At 40.4% G+C, this 22,768-nt stretch overlaps 1 protein-coding gene across 1 annotated transcript in view; it reads left to right on the plus strand.

The window, feature by feature from the left end:
• Nucleotides 1–1,298: 1,298 nt before the first annotated feature.
• skib (v-ski avian sarcoma viral oncogene homolog b) overlaps nt 1,299–22,768 on the plus strand; it is a 36,026-nt gene continuing 14,556 nt past the window's right edge. Inside the window, exon 1 of the mRNA XM_073825592.1 lies at nt 1,299–2,521. Coding sequence (XP_073681693.1) covers nt 1,625–2,521 — 897 coding nt within the window. The 5' untranslated portion in view covers nt 1,299–1,624. The remainder of the gene's footprint in view (nt 2,522–22,768) is intronic.

Below are 22,768 nucleotides of genomic sequence, written 5' to 3' on the forward strand. Positions count from 1 at the left end.
CACAAAACGACATCACGGTCAATCTCAAAAATGGCTCGTTTGTCGTAATTATGCTTTTAGATATAAGTTTGTCTCGTTTACAGTAAAAAAAACAAACAGCCCAGGTTGCATTTTGGCAACAGTTATCCTTTAACTGCATTTCTGTCTTTGGAAGGCTTTTGTCTTTCAAACACATTAAAATGCACAAATTCACTTTTTCAGCTTTTTTTGTCATCTGATCCTTTCTCAGATAATATACTTGAAGTATTTTAAAATATTTGTTTTAAATAATTATCACATTTGCATGTTCATTGATTCTCTGACATTGGTTAATGATCACATAACATGCAGATAAATAAATAAAATATTTCATTTTTTAGTAAGTTTATTTTGATTGATTTTAAAATTATTTATTTTAATTTAATATTTTTATGATTTAATTATTAGCTTATTACACTCATAAACCCCCTACAGTTCATTCACAAACCCTTAGGAAACCTTGACAAAATATAATGTTTAATGCACTGTTGTATTTTTATGTCAATATGGTTCAAGATTATCCTTTTTAAATCAATGTGATAAGCAAGTTAATCTAAAAGTAGTCTGATTATAGCCTATGACCTAAAATGTGTAATGGATTATGTTACTAACTACAATTTTTGTAATGTAATTTGGAATCAGTAATGGATTACAATTTGTAATCTACCCGCAGCTCTGTTCTCATAATAATGACATTTTAATAACAGTACAGTGTTGTAATGGTTTTCTTGGTGAGCCTAACTTACTTTAAATCAACATTCCATGTCAATGTTTTACGCAGTCAACCATTTGTCTATTTGGTTAATAAACTTGTAATAAGCGGAATAATGTAGGTTATTAAGGCGGTCAAAACAAACCAGTTCTGAGATTTAATGTAGCTATCAGTGTCGCGATACTTTGATTCGTATGTTTTCATATTCAAATGTGCATAACTACTGCTCTGCTATTCATGTAATGTTAATGACCTTTAAAGTTTGTTAATGAAAGTTACTATAGCCGCTGTGAGTAAACTCCACCTCTCCCGCACCTCCTCCTCCCGCTGCTCCGCAGCAGTGGCTCTACGTGTAGTTTGTGTTCCCGCTTTTGCAGCTGCTCAGGCTGCGGGGGGAGGGAGAAATTTTCATGGAACAGCCAGCCCGGGGAGTCAGTCACATTCTTGGCCGGGATTCAATGACTGAACCAGACACAAACAAACACTGAGAGAGAGAGGGAGTGTGTGTGTGTGTGTGTGAGAGAGAGAGAGAGAGAGAGAGAGAGAGAGAGAGAGAGAGAGAGAGAGAGAGAGACTCGCACACTCTCATAGTAAAGCGGAGGCAACTGCGCCGACGAGCTTTACACAAGGCACACATTTTGCCCGTGAGTTGCGCCGGGTCTGTGATTACAGACGGATTGAGAATTACATTTCGTTGAAAACTTTACACTTTCGGGAGGATTTTGTCGTCGCTCGGAACTCTGGTTCTTTCTGGTACGACTTAAGATTTGAACATGAAGCAGTTGAATGGATTACAAGGCGGTGTTTTACGCTTTCCGAACTGACATGGACTGTTGCGACTCTTTCCGTTTCCATTCACCGAATCTGTTGTGATCCGACTGCCCAGGTTTAAACATGGAGGCACCTTCCAGCTTTCAGCCGCATCCAGGACTTCAGCAAACTCTCAAGCAGTTTCACTTGAGTTCCATGAGCTCCCTCGGCGGACCGGCAGCCTTCTCGGCCCGGTGGCAGCAGGACATGCTGTTCAAGAAGGACGGTAAGAGCGCCGAGGTGATCGTGAACCTCCCCGCTCAGACGCCTCCGGTCATGCCGGGGCCCCTCTTTATCCCGTCCGACCGCTCCACCGAGAGGTGCGAGACGGTCCTGGAGCGGGAGACTATTTCGTGCTTTGTGGTGGGCGGCGAGAAGCGCCTCTGCCTGCCGCAGATCCTCAACAGCGTCCTGCGAGACTTTTCTCTACAGCAGATCAACTCGGTGTGCGACGACCTCCACATCTACTGCTCCAGGTGCACGGCGGACCAGCTGGAGATCCTCAAAGTTATGGGCATCCTGCCCTTCTCGGCCCCCTCATGCGGACTCATCACCCAGACGGACGCCGAGCGCCTCTGCAATGCCCTCATCTACGGCGGCACGTTCCCACCGCACGCCGACAAAGAGTTGTCGTGCTCCATCGAGCTGGAGAGAACGGAGAAGAGCTTTAAAGTTTACCACGAATGCTTCGGGAAGTGCAAGGGCCTGTTCGTGCCAGAGCTCTACACGAGCCCCAACGCGGCGTGCATACAGTGCTTGGACTGCAGGTTCATGTTCCCGACCCATAAGTTCGTGGTGCACAGTCACAAAAGACTGGAGAACAGAACCTGTCACTGGGGCTTCGATTCGTCCAACTGGAGGGCTTATATTCTTTTGGATCAAGACTATAGTGACAAAGAGGAGAGCAGCACACTGCAGCAGCTCCTCAATGAGTTAAAGGGAAAATTTGACCTGGGGAAAAAGCACAAGACATCTTACAAGGTGAGCTTATCCATTGAAAATGCACTGAAATCACCTAGTACTCCAGAATTATGGCTAGTTTACTCCCAAATATGTATTATTAAAATGACAGTGTGTTTCATTTCATGTATTGTATTTAGTTTTATATTAATCTTCCTGTTTGTCCTTGATCATATCATACACCTAGTACACCTGGTGCCACCTCAGAAAGTCCTATAAGCTGTGGATCTCAACTAGTTGTTTCAAAACTCAGATTTTACACTGGATATGACATAGTGACCGTGTCAGAATTGTTAATTGTGCCAAATCAAACACAAATGTTTAATGTCAAACATATTTCTCCATCTACACCGTACAAAACACACACACACAAACTATTTATGGTAGTCTGTGTCATTTTTTTCTGTTTCTTGAGTTGTTTTGGCTGTTGTTTTTAAATGTCACAACCTTTCTATGTTGGCATATAGTTCATTTGGGGTTTAATTTGATTCACATCCTTCATCAGCAACAAATAATATGAAAATTTTATGCATTATATCCTTACTTTTCAAAATCATAACAGACCAGTTGAAAACCACTATAGTGCATTTGTTATTATTACGTAATATCATAATCGGTTGCTATCTTTCAGTGTATTGAAATGAAGGTGCACAGCCAGCCAGTGTCCTGCCCCCAACCAACCCCCTGAGCGCATTTGTTTTGTGCCTCTGGATGCACTCTGGGTCATCTGCATATGACAAATGGAGCCTCAATTATGTATTTTATGGGAGCCAGAGATAGATGGGGAGGCTTGGGGAAGCCAGTAGTGGAGGAGGAGGAGGAGGAGGAGGAGGATAAGAGTGCTGTGTAGGACATTGTTTTGTGTGTGTTTTGGGTGGGGGGCAGGTTGGAGTTGAGGTCACTCTCCAAAAAGCAGTTGGTGTAGGGTCAGCGCTGCCCTTGGGTCTCCCACTGTCTGATCAGGCTCCACGCCAGGGTCAGAGACACGGCGAGTGGACAAAAGCACGGGAGTCTCGGGTTGGCTGCTCCCTCTACGCAGCAGCTGTTGAGTGTGATCGTGCTAATGGGTCTACACACATATATGTATGTGTTACCATGGTGTCACTTCGGCAGGCTTGGGATGCATGGTGTGGCAAATGCAGTTTCATTACTGTGGGAAATGTGAGAGACATGGCACATTTCAGAAATGCAGCGTCATTTATATTTAACGACCGCTTCTCTATGGGAAAAGTGTTGGCTGCTTTTTGTCACATGGAAGCTGAGTGGCTAGTTTACAGTGCCTTGCGTCTGGTTAGGCTAAAGGAACTTTTTTTTTTTGTCCAGTTATTGATATTGATATATGTGTGTCCTAGATTTGTTTAAATTGTACAGTAAGCACATTTCACCATGATGCTATGGTCTGTCCTAACAGTACAGTAGCTGTAATGTATCCAGAAAGGTGAATTTTGTGCGCTTTCTATATGGTTCATTGTCAGAGGTGTCCCAGTTAGCAAGCTGGTTGGGTCCATGGGGAGCCGTGTACCGGCGGACCTGTATTAAAGAAAAAAAAAAAAAAAAAGCTTTTCACCTAACTTCAGCTCAGCTGAGACATTCATTTATTTTTTCCTTATATTTTTATAATTAAACTTCTAACTTTTTAGTTTCACTGACAATATTTGCCTTTTGTTGTCTCTTGCAGAGATTGTTTTTTTTTTTTTTTTTTTTTAGAAAATGTCTGTTTCCAAATATTACTTTGATGAGAGACTGGTCGCCATGGTTATAAGGTTTCTGAATCCTCAGGATTTTTATGTAATGTACTACTTCACAGCAGTATAGAGCACACAGAGTTTGCTTTATTTTTTATCTAAGAGTGGAATATCTCAGAGCTGCATTTATTTAAAACTGCATCCAGACTTTGTCTGGACTGGCTGATGTATTGGGGTAGATCGCAGGGGAGAGGGTGGCGAGTTCTCATTAAGAATCTGTCGCCCCATCCGCCAGGGCCTTGACGTGCCGTCAAAGGGCCATGACATGTGACCTCCCTCCAAAGCCAGTCAACCAACAACCCCACCCCCTCTCCTTTCACACTGTCCAGCCAATCGTGTTCGTCCGTTGGTTCTTCAGCTGGACAGATGGTTGTTTGATAAAAGTCAGATAATACATTGCAAATAAATAGGTAGAAAAACATCCCATCAAATTACTTTTTGCCTTAGTGTCTGTTTTTTACCCAGTTTTTACGGAATCATATAAAAATTGCCTCATCAGTTTACCCTCTTTTTATGTTATATTAAATATATATATAAAAAAAATTAAACATTTAAAAAAAATAATAATAATAAAACTGTGTATTAATGTTTATATAATAATAGTGACCTTGGACCACAAAAACAGCCATAAGGGTCAATTTTCTGAAATTGAGGTTTATACATCTGAACGGTGAATATATAAGCTTTCCCTTGATGTATGGTTTGTTATGATAGGACAGTATTTGACTGACAACTGTTTGAAAATCTGGATTCTGAGGGTGCAAAAAAATCTAAATCTTGAGAATATCGCCTTTAAAGTTCAAATTAAGTTCTTAGAAATGCATATTACTAATCAAAAATTAAGTTTTGATGTATTTATGGTAGGAAATTGACACAATATTTTCATGCAATGTGATCTTTACTTAATATCCTAATGATTTTTGGCATAAAAGAAAAATCAAAAATTTTGAGCTATACAATGTTTTGTTGGCTGTTGCTACAAATATACCAGTGCTACTTACGACTAGTTACCAAATAATTTTGTGATCCAAGGTCACATTTCATAATTTCACTATTATTTTGTTTATATAAAGCTTTTTAATAGTTGTCAATTTTGTTTTACCATTTATATCTAAAGTTGAAATCAGTTCACCCAATGTTTTTAATTAATTATAAAGTTTATTATAACTTGTTTATAATTTTTTTTTTACATTTATCTTTATTGTATTATGTTGTTTTATCATTATATTACTTATTTGAAGCTATTTAATGGTTGTGAAACTGTTTTTGCTTTTTCCTCCAAGACCGGATTGGTGTTTTGCTCCAGTTCTAATAATCTTGAACGAGTTGTTACTGCATATAATGTTGTGTCGTGTTGTTTTATTTGGAGTTTCAACTTTCCCTTAAACCACATATTTCAAGTGCATGTGCATTGTCCTGCCAGAAATGAAGTAAGACTCCAGTGAGAATAGTGTTGTGTAATAAATTGGACGCAGAGGGGCCGCGGAGCTTTAAAATGGGGGGATATCAAACTCCTTTTTTTTTCTGCTCGCTCACTTTATCAAATTACAGATGACTCCCAACCTGAGACCAAACCAATCAACTGAGTGTCCGACCCAAGGTGGCCGCGGCCATAATAAATGCGCACGCCTGGGGGATGGAGGTCGCCGTGTGCGTGCGAGTTTGCATTTATAATGCCTGGATCAGCTGTGGGGAAAAGATTAAAATGAGCGCACGGCCTACTCATTTCCATTCCCATCTGTCTGCTGACCTCGCCGTTGCGGCCCGCGATGCGTCCCACCAGCCGCGCTGCCCCTTGCTCTGCATCCAGACTGCCAACAATTCTATCCGCTTGTCCCAACCCCCCCTCCACCCAAACACAGCAAGTGCTACTTATTCATCCAGCGCAGTCAGGCCAGTCATCCGTAGTCCGTACCACATCACGTCGGCCGGCAAACAACCCCCGCTGTTCTGAATCAGATGCTCAAACAACATTGGCTGCATGGGGTTTGACTTAGCTGAGTCAAAATCCACTTTCGGACGCCTATTCTCTGAATTTTAAAAGGGAGGCTTGATGGCTTAACAGTCCCCAAGAGATGCTGTCTCATCCCCTCCCTGGGGGGATGGAGGTGAGGGGGTGGTCAGGGGCTCTCAGAGGTTGTGCCCTCTATTCTCTGCCGCGTGACCTCTTGTTTAAAGGGCGTCAGCTGGATCTCTCTTCTGGCTGATGCTAGGGGTGAAGACCTGCTGCCTCTTTTGTTCCCGACAGCTTTGTTACTCAAGCCGTCACCTCTTATTGTGTCTCTGGCTACGTTTTGGTGCCCGTTCCACGACCAATGCCTCCATGGTAATGAGTCTGTAGGCTTTTGTCTGTGTCTGCTGCCAACATGAAATGCATCCACTGTGGTGTTGATTTGGTAGCACAATATTGATCGAACGTCACTAAATAAGCATCTGTTTTGCGAGTAAGTCCGCTTGATGATGGCATTGGTTAAGGTTTAGAGTTGCATAGGCTGGCACTGAATATCCAGACCAATCTTTACAGTATAATAAATTAATGGGGCTGTCAAGTTTTAGAATGACCAAAAAATGGTCCTTACAACTCTCTTCCAAAGTCGTTTGATACCTTTTTGTGAAGAACAGACTTAAATGTGAGTTTCAGTTCACTAAAAACCTTAATATCTGCTCTTGCCCTCCATGCCATGTTTATGAGATGAGTAGTAATTTGTATCAGATTTGTGAACAAATTGACTACTGGTTTCACAGACAAGGCTTAAACCTAGTCCTAGACTAAAACGTAAGTGTGAGCTGTTTCAACTGAAAGAAACTTGCACTGACTGATCTTAAAATATATCAGTGCCTTTGTTTTGTCTGAAGATGCACAGCAGTAATGGTTTTGTTAAGCATGTTTATAAAATGACCTAAATGTACTAATTGAACTATGGCCTAATCCTGGTTTAGTCTAAGCCCTGTTTGTGAAACTGGACCTGAGTTTGTTCACAAGACCAGTCTGAAATATTCTTTTGTGATTTAGACTGATCTGGTTTCTTAAATTCGACTATAGTTAATATTATATGTTTTGGTCTGTTCCCATCAGATAATGTATGGTATGTTCACACCAAAAGCAAATTGAATTATTCGCACGAGTAAATTACACACAAAGTCAATCCAAAAACATGAATAGAAAGACGTGAATTGGCCGATTCAATTGCAGTGAATCCTCAATATACGCCTCAATCACGTCTTCTGTGCGAGTTCGAAAAAGTTCAGACCTTCATCTTTGGAACACAAATTAAGATATTTTTGATTAAGTCCAAGTCTCCACATGCACACGCTTTCCTTTAAACGTAAACGAAGCATGGTGTATGCGTGTTCTACATCAGCAGCATGTGTTTACATGCTGAACCTCTCCAAAATGGTGCTAGGATTGAAGTTATTTTAGTTTTTTGCGCACAAAAGGCATTCTCATAGCTTGATAAAATTACGTGGAAGGACCCTTGCTGTCTATGGAGGGGCAGATAGCTGTTGTATTTCATCAGAAATATCTTAATGTGTTCCGAAGAAAAACGAAGGTCTTACAGGTTTGGAACAACATGAGAGTGAGTAATAATGACAGAATTTTCATTTTTGTGTAAACCCTTCAAATATAAAAGCTCTGGTCCCAATGCATTCTAATTGCACATTATTTAGATTTTTCTACTTTTGTGTTCCAAGGTTATAGTGTAGTGTTGGTTTGGTGCCACAACAATATTGATCTTTAATAGAGATGCAGTTAACCATGAATGTCACTAAACCAGGCGCCTGTTTTGTGAGTAAGTCTGTATGATGTCTGATGACGCCATTGGTTAAGGTTTAGAGTTGCGCAGGCTGGCACTGCCACCAGTCTGTGGGAACAGATGGCAGAATGATGGTGGTGTTGTTTTATGATCAGTTTCTCAGATCAGGCCCCTTAGTCGATAGCGATCATCAGCTTCATGATTAATATGGCAACCCATCTGCTCTGGAGATGGAAAATCCTGAAGTACACAGCTGCCACTGTGCAAGAAACCCAGCGCCTTAATTGAGCCCCTTGCAAGTCTGCTAATCCGCAACTGCTCTGCGAAGTCCACTCAGACGAAGTTTCATTCCGACGGAAATGGCTTAAATGTAGCTTTAATTTAGTGTTGTATCTCTCGTCCTTTCCTCATTAGATGCACATCCTTGTACAACATTCTATGCCTTCCCTGATCCACCCTTGTGAGCTGGAGGATGCATTTTTTTATCTACTTGGAATTTCAATTATTTCTTGGCCCGGCCAGAACAAATTAGTAATATTAAAAAAGTCTATTCCTGATCTGAATGCGGTCGAGTTACAGATATGCACCAGCCAAAAGAAATGGTGAGGAATCCAAACAACCCATTGCATATTCTCGCATCGTGTTTTGCCTACAGTGATTATTTGAAATTACTTTTTACATAAATACTAAACCGCTGCTGAAAGGCTCTGGTGTTCTGAGACATACTTAAGTGCGTTTACTTCCTACAGCTGTCGACTTGTGTTAGAGCTGCTCAGAGAAGGGTGAGGACTGTGTGGTATAGATGTTTCCTCAGGGTCTGTCTGTGGGATGATGCAGCTTTGGTCTGCGTGCGTGTGCCATATGACAAACTGGCATGTTGCTCTCGCCTACAAACCTCCCACTGACCACCCCCAAACCTACCACGAGGATAAGCTCATGAATCTGAAATGAAGTTGTTTTCTTTACATGTTCAAAATGCATTAAGTGCACATGAACCACTGTTGCTTGGTCACATCCATGCACGTCATGGATGGACACAGGGTATTCTGCTTTTGTAATAAGGATGAATCAATATTTTACCCAAGCAGTATTAAAGCATTTTAAAATGTTTATAATCATTTTATACTATTAATAGTAGCAATTAATGTCAAAGCTGTGGTCAAGTTACTGCACATGACTTATTGTGCTGTGTAGGTGAAGTGAGTTCAAATCCATCCGCTTGCTCTGTTTCCCGAACTTGCTCCCCCCTCTATGGTTCCTGTCCAGTCTCTGCTTCCCTCTGAGGCCTTAAAGAGAATACAAATGAAAATCTCTCCATTATTTACTCACCCTCATGTCTTTCCAAGCTAACTTTCTTCTGCTTCGCATAAAAGTTGAAATATTTAATATCTTGGCCTCTCTTTACAGTATAATAAGTGATTAGGTCTGTCAAGCTCCATAATGATTAAAATGCACCACAGAAGTACCGTTAAAAATAAACTATACAACTCTTGCACTATATTTCAAGTCTTTTAAAGTGATTCGATACCTTTGTGTAGAAAACAGTCTCAAATGTAAGTCAGAATTCAATTAAAATATCATTGTTGGCCCTTGCCTTTGTTCGTGATAAAAGTAGCAATGTCATATTAGTGATTCAGTGGTTTATTTAATTTTTTGGCCAAAACCAGCCTGAGTTCTTCTATTGTGAATTAGTCTGATCTGGTTCTAACTAGGGCTGGGTTTTGACACAAATTTCATGATTCGATTTCCGATTCGATATTAATTGTTTTGGATATATAGCAGGTACAGTACATGCCAAGGATTTTCTTTTTCTCAAGGAAGAAAACTTGACAGATTTATTAAACATAAATTAAACATTCATGAACAGTTAAAAATTATAATGAACATTTTATATGGTGCATATATTAAGCAAAATGCTCCTCTCTAGAGTTCATATTTCTAGCTGACTGATGGTTTTTTTTTTTAGTATATATGACATACCCTAACTGTCATAAACAGGAATACACACAGTTTACGCAGGGCTAGACCAAGACGAGCGTTTGCGGTTAAAAAGTATCTAAATTGTAAATTGTATACCCAAAATAACCAATTGTTTTGCTAGATAAGACCCTTTTTCAGCGGCCTTTTGAAGTTGCATTTAAACTGCATTTTGAATGCTCAAACTTGGGGGCACCATAGAAGTCCATTATATGGAGAGAATTCCTGAAATGTTTTCCTCAAACATAATTTCTTTACGACTGAAGAAAGAAAGACATGAACATCTGGGATGACAAGGGGGTAGGTACATTATCTGTAAATTTTTGTTCTGGAAGCGAACTACTCCTTTAAGAATCAATATTGTTTCATAAAACTGACAATCTATTAAAATTGAGAAGTCAATTTTTCCCAACCCTGTTCTGACGCTGTGATCCAATAAATAGCTGACTGGAAAGTAAAATTAGTAGTAAACACAACGTGAGTTTATTTAGAAGACTTGGAATATTGTGCTTTTGCATCTTTTTAAACTTGAAAGTGCTGGTCTCTATTCATTTTAATTGTACATTATTCAGATTTTTCTCTGTTTATGTTTTGTGGAAGCAAGAAAGTCCTTTGGGTTTGCAACAACATGAGGTTGAGTAAATAATGAATTTTCACTCTCAGGTAAACCGTTCCTTTAAATTTAAAATATTGGCAGTTTAATTAAATAATGAACAAGCTGGGATTTCTAAACCACACGTTGAAAGTTGTTTTCTAGGCGAAGGAAAAAAGCTCCTGTTTTTCACGTGAACTGTCTGGGCCGTTTATGAAAAGCGGGATTTTGTGTTTTTAAGCAGCCCGTGGCCTCTCGTTCACTCCTCAGAGGCATGCAGACGGCTCTCGCTCCACGTCCAAGCAGCATTATTCAGAAAACTTCTGTGATTGGAGAGTCAGCGTAGTTGCTAAGCAAAGCTGCTCTTCCTGTGCTAAATAAGAACTTGATGCTTCCTGGCTGGTGGGCTGAGGAGAGCGTGCCAGCTCTCTCATGCTCGCTCACTCACTGCTCACTCTGCCTGTCTTTCTCTCTCACACACGCATACACTTTCCTCTCTTTAACACATACACAAACAAGTCTCTGCAACACTCGTATCCAGGCCTTCTCGTAGCGATTGTGTTACTGAGGAATACAAGGCTCTCTCCCAGCCTTGCAAAAAAAACTGTAGAAATGATGATGTCAGGATGACCTGATCCATAACCTCCATTTCCCTATGCCTCTCGGCTTCGGATGAGTGTGAGTCTGTCTCTCCCTCTCTCTCTCTCTCTCTCTCTCTCTCTCTCTCTCTCCTGCTCTCTGGGTGGTGCAAGGATGGAGGTTTTCCTGCGTTTGCCCTCCCTGTGTTTGAGGCTTTGGGTTATGAGGCACATTCAGATTTTTCCAGAAAGGCTGATTCACTCCTCCAGCCCTCAGACAGCTGGCAGGGCCTCCATTTTCCACTCGCTGCGATGGTCCACCACAACATGGTGTTTCAGAAATGCTTCTGGAACGCTCGGCAAGATGGCGTTCTCAAAAACGGAAAGTTCCTCTGCTTTCATATAATATCAAATTGCTTGTCTGTCTGCATCCAGCTAATGCTATCAAGTACCATGTTTAGTCATTGAAAATCATCTATTTAATTAAGCACAATACATGCAGTGAGTCTACAGTTACTTAAAGGGATAGTTTACCTGAAAATAATAAATTCTTGCAGTGACAACCAATGGGTACTGAAACTACTATATTAGCATTTTTTTTTTTGTTCATTGTAAGCATACGCTACAGTTTTGTTGTCTGTCGCTTTAATTCTTGAACCTGTGGATTATGATTGACTGTCAATGTTTTTGTCGTTCATCAGCTGGAAAAAAAATGTTCTGATTTTATCATTGCTTTGTGTTATTATCGTTATAGCTATGTTGTGAACTTCACTTTTTCTTATAGAATTAGTACTATTACTAAAACTTTATAGTTATCACTGTTGGTGTGAACAGGCCTTAAAACCATACATTTATATGCATATCACTGCTATAATCTTATTCTTCTAAAACATTCAAAGCCAAAATTTAAGTTCACTTTAAAAAATGCTGGGTTAAATACAACACAGCACTGGGTAAAATATGGACAAACCCAGAGACCGGGTTGTTTTGGGTTGAGTGTTTAACCTGACCTTCTGGGTAGTTTATTTAACTCAACTATTGTTTCAAAATTCCTATATGGCTTGCTTAAAATTAACCCAAAATAGGTTGTAAATTTAAAAGTTAGACACATAATTACTAGAGGCAACAGCAATAATCAAACGGTGAACATTTATTAAAAAGCAACATATAAAAGGTTTTATATTTGGTTATTATTTATTCAATTTATTCATAAATGTTCATTTATTTAACATATTTTGGGTTCAAGAAATATGGTAATCTTTCAGCAATAGTTGAGTTAAATAAAACTAACCTGAAGGTTGTGTTAAACATTTGATCCAACCGCTGGGTTTGTCCATATTTCACCCAGCACTGGGTTGTTGTAAACCCAGCATTTTTCAGAGTGTTATTACTCAATAATAACTTCTCCACTCTAGTGATTCTCTGACGCAGTGCCTTCAAGAACTGAATCAGTCTGATTCATGAATCATGAATTTAATTGTTTTGGTTCTCAAGGTCACCAGAGGCAGTGACAATGAATCAAACTGAATGAGTTTGATTTGTGATTCACTGAATCTGCATTGAGAATCAATCGGATTTATATTGAATTCAGATTCATTTAGATTTAGGCTTCACTCCAATTGTCATTTCATTGAACGAACGACCAGCACTGCCTTCAGAAGTTCTCTTTAAAGGGTCAGTTCACACAAAAATGTAAATTCTGTCATTAATTACTCAGCCTCGTGTTGTTCCAAACCCGTGAGACTTTCACTTATCTTTGTAACACAAATTAAGATATTTTTGATTAATCGGACAGCCCAAAAAGGTACTGGACATTTGTTAAAATAGTTGATTGTGCACAAAAAGTTTTGTCATAGCTTCATAAAGCTACAGTTTGAACCACTGATGTCACATGGACTATTTTAACAATATCCTTACTACATTTGAAAATGTAGTTGCATTGCTGTCTATGAAGGTTCAGAAAGTTCTTGGATTTCATCCAAAATATCTTAATTTGTATTCCGAAGATGAACAAAGGTCTTACAGGTTTGTAACGACATGAGGGTTAGTAAGTAATAACAGAATTTTCATTTTTGAGTGAACTATCCCTTAAAAGTCTTTTTCTATTTTTAACAAAAACTCAGGATCCATGGTGCAGAGGACAGTACACATGCTTACAATATGAAGACATCTGTTCTTTGTGATTCTTCTGTTTAACCTGCTTTTCTTGTTACTCTACTTTCCAGTAAGTTAAAAGGCAAAAAGCCGATGAAAAAAAACTGCAAAACGGATACAGAAGGGAGAAGGAAACTCGTTCTTTTATGTTCCTCAGTGGCACCAACAAGCAGACCTCTTGTAAGCCATCTCCCCCAGTGGCTTGAGTGTGTGCCAGATTTCTGCTTGGCACAGGAGATCAGGTATTAAATGCTAGCGAAGCACAATAAAATGTGGTGTGCTGTTAAACACGTACTAAATTTCTGCTATTGGAGCCTTTAGCTATGCGACGCCGAGGCCTGGAGCGAGAGCCCATATCAAACGCATTCAGCACGGCTGCCTCCTCGCTCTATACAGCACAGCAAGCTTGTGTGGGACTATTTATCCAGTATCAAAACTGCTGCCACTTTCTTTTTCTTTTTTTTGCGGATGACACCCCCTCACTGGCTACTCTAATTCCAAGCATCTGTTCCATCGCTTCGCTCTCTTTCTCTATTCTCTCCATTTCTCTTAGGAAGGAGCTTTATTCAAACAGCCTGATGTGTTGTTACAGACATGTCACCCTCAATTACTCAGTTGTGCTCTGCCTTGGCTTCTTTCTCTCTCCTTCTAATCCGTCCATTCTCTCTGTCTGTCTCTCTCGTTCTGTCTCTGCAGCGAGCGGGACATGCACGAGGGAGGGACAGTCAGCTCACCAGATTCTGGATATTAAAAATATAGAAATTTTTGGTGAAGCCAATACTATGAAACAGACTAATCCAAGGTTTTTATGTAGGTTTTACGCATTAAATGAATCAAAAATGACATCAGGAATCCTGAAAACTGTTTTGAACATTTGATAATGTTTTTGAGCACCAAATCAGCATATTATAACAATTTTTGAAGGATCATGTGACACTGAGGACTGGAGTAACGCCTGCTGAAAATTTTCTGGCTGGGGTGTCTTTCCTCCCTCTCTCTCTGGCTTGTAGGGCAATGTGATAGCGTGCCTATACCCGGCGTCTGCTTTTATTTATAGTGCGCCAGTGACCACAGACATGGGCAGCCTGAGCCTAGGCAGGCCAGAGCAGAGCAGCCTGAAATAGGGAGCTTCTGATCCCATAATGACCCAGCTATTATCAGGCCCGTGTTTTAAATTGGGGACTATAGTGGTCAAGAAGGACAGAAAGCTGGCTGCTAGCTTACAGCCTCTCTTATAAAAATCCAAGCTGCTTTAGGGCTTATCATTATAAACGGGGTAATCACTGTACCTTAAGGCAGCATCGGCTTAATTGGCTTCGCCTTATAGCGGTCTTGTATGCTCGTCTGCGGCTGTCTCCTGGTGGAGTCATCATCTCACCTGGTCTTCGGCACAACGGGAGGCTTTGATTGTTTGGGAACTTGGTTAGGAGGAGGCAGTGCATGCAAAAGCTGAAGAGGCTGAGTGTGAATGAAGTGAGGAATGTGAGATTACGGTGTGACTGGACTGACGCACAGAGCTTTGATGTGCGGTAGACGTGAAGTCAGCTTGTAAAAGATTCGCTCAGCATGCATTGGGGAGGTGATACATTCATGACCAGTTGCCATGTGAGGTATCCAAGAGGCTTTTTTCTGTAATAATATAATATAATTGAATTACAGTCTTTCAAAATCCATCATATTTTTTTCCCAGATTCTTTTTTTTTTTTTCAGTTTACATTTTTCTACACTCTGTTTTAATGGTTAAATTAAAAGATATTAATCAAAATTCATGTCTAATTAATTGAAATCGTAAAACGTACACTGTTATACAGCAATTTATTAAATGTTTATATTTTAAAGGCCCTATGAAATACCTTAGATTTTTTTTATGAAATTCATTTTTATTTTTACCAAATTCTGTGTTTTCCATAGATTTTTTGGATTCCATTTGAATAGTTTCATTACATTTTAATAATCAATAGCATAAGTTCTGGTAAATAATTTTTCTGCTAAATATTCCTTAAAGATAGTGTTTTAATAATAATTTTATTCTTAGTAGTAGTACTATCAATATGCATTATGCATGCATAATTGGGTATGTGAGCCATTTTCAGCCATGTATTTTTCTGCAGGGCCTGTCTGTGTACTCTCATGGGCAAAAACAAGTTTAGCTCTGTCTGGAGTCTTATGTAAGTTCATACCGCAGGACATACATATAAAAACTTAGATGGGTATGATAGGAAAGGAATGTCTGGGTCAAACCCTGCAAGCATGAATTACAACCGCAGTAAAACGGCCATGAAGGCATTTCTGCGAAACGGCCACTCTGACAAATCCGCAGCTACGCATGCTGCTCAATTCACACGTTTTAGCCGGTCCTAACTGTACGGGCCACTGATAGAATTAGTCTTTCCAAAAGGATTAGTCACCCTATCATCAAGCCTTCTCCCTAATTTATCAACCTTTGTTGTGGTGCAGGCTGCATTAAATGGGATCAGGGGCCTTGGCCAGAGACAGTGGGAGGAAGTGGCCCTTTGTGTGCCTGGCAGGTGCACAGGGGTGTGGAATGACACTGGCATTTGCTTATAGGGGGGTCTGCATGTTTGAGGGCGAACCTGCTGGTTTGGAGGTACAGTGGGGAGTGCGTTTTTTCTTTCTGGCTGTCGCTGTCTCTTTCTTCCCTTAACCAGCCTCACCGCTGCATAAGTGCTCCTGAGATATCCCAGAAACCCCTGCAACTCCACTTGAACCCTTAATCAAAGGACTCCTCTGGGGTTGGCCGTAAATTCTTCAGGCAAATGTTTTTTGCACTCTCTCTGTCTCTCTTCCTCTCACTCTCTCTTTCTTCTGCACTCCCTCCTCTCTCCGTTTTCTCTCTGCTCACATCTGGTGAGCAGTCCTTGTCTGCTTTTACTGTGCTGAGGTCATTTTCATCCTATGAGGAAAGTGAAACCTTATGAGGGGAACTGCCAGGGACATGCACAGCTAGGAGGGGTTGTTACAGGCCACTTTAGTGGGGTTCAGTTTTTTATGCTGTTTTACCAATGTCTGTTAACAAGACCGTTCATGGCTATTACAAAATCACATACGTGCTACAGAAAAAAATAACAACTCTATGGAGCGCTAATGAATCGTTTCATGAAAGAAACTCACCAGAGCAGATTTCGAAGTAGGTTTTCGCTTCCCCACGTTGTTATTTTTTAAAACCAGTTTTTCAAGGTCATTTATAACACTGTATTTTCATTGAAATTCCTGACAAGCCTTGGCTGCGCTTTGCTTGCAGAAGGCCTCACTGCAAAAACCTGAGACAGCTGTGGCCGCTGAAGTGTTCAGCATTCAGCGAGGAAACCAAGTGCTGCATATGCAGAAAGTGGGAGACGTTTCCTGGAATGCAAACAACCTCCCCGTCTGATTTTTACTGAAAATGGGCCAACGAGGTGTCTTTTGGAAGGACTGCATCTTTATTTAGAGTCAGAGATTCAGACCGGCCTTTATGTATGATTTCCGCTCTTTTAGCACCGCCGGTTCAGTGTCTGCAATCTCTCTTTTCTTTCGTCCTCTCCTCCTTTCATGTCTCTCTCCTTCTTTTCCACCAGAGAATATGAAGAAAATGTGCTGAAGCTGCATTTGTCCCTGCTGGCTGACACAAAAAGCAAATTTAGGGCTCCCCTCCCTTCTTTCAATTAAAGCTGCTCATGAATATGGAGTTTTCTGTCCGTGGCGGAGAGAGACGCCAAATGAGAGCTAGCCTGTAAAAATACGAAAGTGACTTAAGCTCAAACATTTGAAGAATTTAGAAAGCAGATTAGGGATCAGGCTGAGGGCACATGCTGTTGGTAATCATATTTATGCATATTAAAGCCCAAGGGGATTTTCAAGAATGCATGGAAGTGCATGGATAATGAGTCTCTTTGGTTGCCTTTGGTCAGATGTTGCTGATTAAACTGGTCAAATGCTTGTATCAAACCCTGCTAGATCAGAAAGAGTTTGGCCCACGCTTATGTCTTGAAACAGCTGATTCGTCTTAAAGATTGACAGGTCACCTCAGGTTGTTTCAGCTAATACACATAGCTTCAAAACAGACCCAGCTGACGCCATTTGATGTTATTGGGACGGTGTGAAAAGGAGTGGTTCGGTCCTCTGTGTTTTACAGCAGCCCTGTCAGCTTAATGAGGAGAGTGTTAACCTCTATCACTTCAATTGCCCACAGTCCCAGCACCCCTAATGGCCCAGGAAGCCCCTGCCGGGGTTGTAGGGAGGTCAGGTTGAATTACAGGACATAAACAACAACACAAGCCTCCTATCACCAGAGAAAATAAAAGCAATGGCAGCTGAGGTAAGAGGGTGGAGCTGATGGCAGTTGTTGTTTTTGGGGGTTGGGGAAGCAGCTAATCTCTCGAATTGATAACTAGCAGAGAAAATTATTGATTGATTGATTGATTGATTGATTTGTGTGGGGTTTTTTTTAATGGTGATCTTGCACTTGTAAATTCAGCTTGACCTGGATGTAGACAGTGAAGAAAGAATTTTAGATAGATAGACAGATAGAATAAACAGATCAATAGATAGCTATTCTGATAGATATATAGCTAGATAGAGAGTGAATGTCAGTTCACCGAGGTCAGCTGGGATTTACTGGAGCTGGAGACAAGTCCAGAGACAAGGGGTCCAGGGGCACACAGACTCCCCCACCATCTGGCAGCCATAAAAGGCTTGGAAGTTGGAGTTTTAGGGGCTTTTTTACGGCCTTGCCGGGTGAGACATGGCAAGGCACTCTGGATGCCCCCAAGCTCCTCAGCTTCCTCCACAGCCCTCTATTGCAGGTCAGAAGTTCATTGCCTTTCTCCCCTTTAAAATACCTTGGAGCTTTATTTGGTGGGAAGCAGTTTTTATGCAGGCATCTTTTGCATGTGTCTGAATTTTACAAGGCAGGACAGCAGACGTGATTCACACAGATGGCGCGAAGTTGGACCCTGGTGAGTCAACGAATGAGTTTTGTGTCGATATGCGTCATCATGTGCCTCATCAATTCACTCTGAAACTTCAAACAGCCCCACTAACATGGAACAGAATAATAATGAGACAGAAGTAATATACAAAAATTCATGAAAATGGTTGTGGAATGCCTAAATTCCTGTCTGATTTTCTTTCGTTTTACAATCCTATCTTGCGTGCTTTGCTCATTGGGCTTTTCAGGTCTGATCAAGTCCGGATTCCTTCAGAAATTATATCCTCCGCAGAGGCTGAACCGACTTTAACACCTTGGGCAGCTCAAGTAACAATGCCCTCTCGTAAATATCAGTTAACTGAGAGGGCGTAAAGACAAATTTGATCCTGTATTTTTTCATTAAGAAATTCAGTCGGAAGCACAATGACCTTCTTCCAACTTCTTCGCCTTGTTTTTGTTTCCTGTCTCATTTCCATCTAGTGTATCTCTGCGTGGTTGAGTTTCCAGTCTCTTTATGGCCCCCACTCGCTTCAGCATCCTCTTCGGAGGGCGAAAAATGCTGACGGTGGAAGAGTAAAAACTGTGTTTGGCAGGCACGCCCTTGAAGGTTTCTGTGTCACTCAAGCCCATTGAATTTTTAATTATTTCCTGGCTGTGGTATTCTGCTCTACTTCACTAGGGCGCCTGGCTCCATGCTGTCTCACAGCTCAGATGGTAGACACTGTGTTAGACATTTGCGGTTAAATCTGCTCAAATCCTTAGACGCCCACTGCTAGCAGGTGAGACCTTGGTTTGAGTTTGAGTTTTTTTTTTAAGGATAGCTCACACAACAAAGAAACTTCTGTCACTTACTCACCCTCGTGTCGTTCCAAACCTTTATGACTTTTTCTTCTGCAGACCACAAAAGAAGATATTTTAAAGTATTCTTGCTGTTTAAAAAATAAAAGCCAATGGGGCTTTCACTGTGTTCACAAAAAAAAACAATTTTTTTTTATAGATTTTAATTTAAACTTGGAATGTCATGAGGGTGAGTAAATGATATCTTTTTTTGCGCTACTGTATCTCAACTGTGGTGATACCTGGAGCATGTTAGTGCACATGCAAAACCAAAGTGCCCATATTTACAGCGCCAGTGCTTCCTAAAAGGCAGTCTGCTGGAGACAGACGGCACTTCCCACTTCACTATGTATCCCGCACGCAGCTTTTGTCTCCCAGACTGATGCATTTAGCATTCAGATCCATCATTATTCCCTGCCCAGCAGACAGCAGTAATGTAATCTCTGTTGATTTACGGGCAGAAGTGTACATCCCAAACTCCCAACAGCTGGATCTGCTCTGATCCAGCGCTGTCTGATCATGCCTATTGGATTTGCCCCTTATAATTATCATAATAATGACTTCAAATGCATTTGACGCCAGGACCTCTGATTGCACTTGACAGGAGCTTCTCCAGGCTGGTGAGTTGCACATGAAAGACGCGTTCGGAGGGCGGTGCGGTTCGAGCGTTTGGCCTGAGATTTATTGAGAGGCTCTTAACATATTTCAGGCTGTCTCTCCCTCACTTTTCCGTGTCATGTCGAGGTCTCCCAAGTTCCAAGAGAGGAAAAGAGTAATAAGTATGAGCGCGAGAGCGGGAGATTTCGAATAAACGGCTGGAAATAATGATCTCTGTTCTGAGTTAGTGGTTACATCAACAGCAGTGATTCAGGGAGGAAAAATGCGGTTTATGTCTCTTTAAGTCTCTAGGCTGTCTGCAAAATGCATTAGTCCTGTGGAGCAGACACAGGCCAGGGCAGAGGGAGGAGCCCAGGGCTGCGGAGGGGGGAAGTGCTGGAGGATGGAACAGCCGCAGTCTGGGCCTCCAGCCTCCTGGCTAGACTGCTGAAAGTTATTATTGAGTTCCTGAGCAGAGCCTCCCCTCCCTGCCATACTGGTGTCTGTTCACCCTGTGCTGTCGTTCTCTCAGGCTCGCTGTGTGTGTGTGTGTGTGTGTGTGTGTGTGTGTGTGTGTGTGTGTGTGTGTGTGTGTGTGTGTGTGTGTGTGTGTGTGTTTACTGGCTGCCAATTCACCATGGCCTTATACAGTAACACAGCACACACTTTAGCATTTTAAAAAGGTATCTTCCAGACTTTTTGAGAATTAAAACTTGATGGTAACACTTACAATAAACATTCAGTTGGCTGAGCAAATATTATTTGTGGCATGTCTTAGTTTATAAATATAATACTGTTTATTGTTAATTTATGTTGCAACAACTTAATAGTAAATGTATGAGTATATTCAGAAATGAACCTTTATGATATCTAATGCATTAACTATTAACAAATTTAACCTTAAACCTGTAAAGTTTACATTGAAACATTTATTAATTTAATAATACTGTTAAATGTAATATTTAGCAGATCTCAAACAGAATATCAATTTTACATACTCACCAGGGATTTCAACATCAATCAATTTGTGATTTTACATGATTTAAAAAAACGAAACATTCAAAAAAAAGTGTACTTTTTATTGCTTAAAATATTAAGAAAAACATTAAGAACTCAAACCATATCAGTCATTTACCAATATTATTTATTGGATAATATTATATTGTATAATAATAATATATTGTATATTCAAACACACTATATTATTGATATTGTATATTCAATTGTGAATGCTGATTTCTCATATTTTTTAACTAAAACATTAATAATTTAATAATACTGTTAAATGTAATATTGAATATCAATTTTTCTTCTATATTATAATTTTGTGATGCCTAAATTCACAGTTAACATTTAAAATGTCTGGTTTTAATGTTTTATGTTTAAATTTGCAATTTAATTTCTATTTTTAAAAAACTTATATCAGTGCACATGCGTCATGAATGTTCTAGCATATGGTCTTATAAGGTATAGGACATACGAACAGACGCAGACAGACAAATGTCCCTCAGCTGTTAGTGGACAGGCCACATGGGTCAGTATGGATTGGTGCTGGGAAAGCTGGGAGATTACATGCTAACCCTAGGCCCTCTTTTGAGGCAGGGCTCAGAACAGGAGCACCGGGCCCTAATCCTTCTGACCGGATCAGACTGAACAAATTAACACACAGAGCAGCATGTCCTCGAAACACCAGGAACATACACTCAGCAGACTCAGGAGACATTTATATAACACACTGGCCTGTATCTTCGTTTTCTCTCGCATGTCAGACCTGAGCTGGCGCTGACTCACCGATAAGATACTCTAACAGTCAGCCATTTTGGCCCAAGTTCAGAAACACCAGTTATCGGTAAACCAGCCACATTTCGGTTAAAATGAGGGTACTTCACAGGCTTTATGGGAGCGGAGTGCTAGCAAAAGAACACGTTTAATGGATGTCAGGTGTAGGGGTTTGTTTAAAAAAAAAAAAAAAAACTCCAGAAGATTGCCTGGGTAATGTTAGCTGCAAAACACAGGGCTAGGAGAGGGTCTGGTCTGCGAACGCCAGTAGAGATGGCGAATTCTGTATTTTGTTGTGTTTTGTTGGTTGAGTCAGAGCTGATCTCAAAATGTTATGCGGTTGCTATGGAGAAAAACATTGGCCCTTTCAGATTCAGAGGAGCGCTGTAAAATGAAAATGGTCCAGGAAAAAGAAGTTTCCAGGAATTTTCAGGGTTACAAAGCAGACAGCACATCAAATGAGCAGAATAATGTAATGCCTGCTGAAAAAACTGGCATAGCTGGCCTGCTGTGTTTTAGATCTCCAAATTAGGATGCTGACGTCCCCACCAGCTAAACCATCTCCAAGCCAACATGACATATAAAAATTGGCCTTTTCAACAGGGATGCGTCACGTTCACTTTCAGAACTGAAAATCACCCTGATTAGTATAATGGAGATTTGTGACCCTGGACCACAAAACCAGTCTTAAGTCGCTGGGGTATATTTGTAGCAATAGCCAAAAATACATTGTATGGGTCAAAATTATTGATTTTTCTTTTATGCCAAAAATCATTAGGAAATTAAGTAAAGATCATATTCCATAAAGATATTTTGTAAAATTCCTACTATAAATATATCAAAATGTAATTTTTGATTAGTAATATGCATTGTTAAGAACTTAATTTGGGGAACTTTAAAGGTGATTTTCTCAGTATTTAGATTTTTTTGCACCCTCAGATTCCAGATTTTCAAATAGATGTATCTCGGCCAAATATTGTCCTATCCTACCAAACCATACATCAATAGAAAGCGTATTTATTCAGTTTTGTAAAAATTAACCTTATGACTGGTTTTGTGGTCCAGGGTCACATATTTAAAAAATAAATAAATAAATTCAATGGTCACCAAAATGATTTGCTTACCAACATTCTACAAAATATTTTGTGTTCCAATCAAATCTGTACCCTTTGACAAGACATTCTAAGCAAAAATTGACTGAATCTACAACCATCCAAGCTTTTATTTATGGGATGCATTGTTTTTTCCACCATTAGGTTTCTTGTCCTGAAAGAGTGAGTGTCCCTCTTTACTGCTTTATGGAAGAATGAGCCTCTCTGTTTCCCTA

The sequence above is a fragment of the Garra rufa genome, chromosome 20 (assembly GCF_049309525.1).
Source record: "Garra rufa chromosome 20, GarRuf1.0, whole genome shotgun sequence".
Classification (NCBI taxonomy): Eukaryota; Metazoa; Chordata; class Actinopteri; order Cypriniformes; family Cyprinidae; genus Garra; species Garra rufa.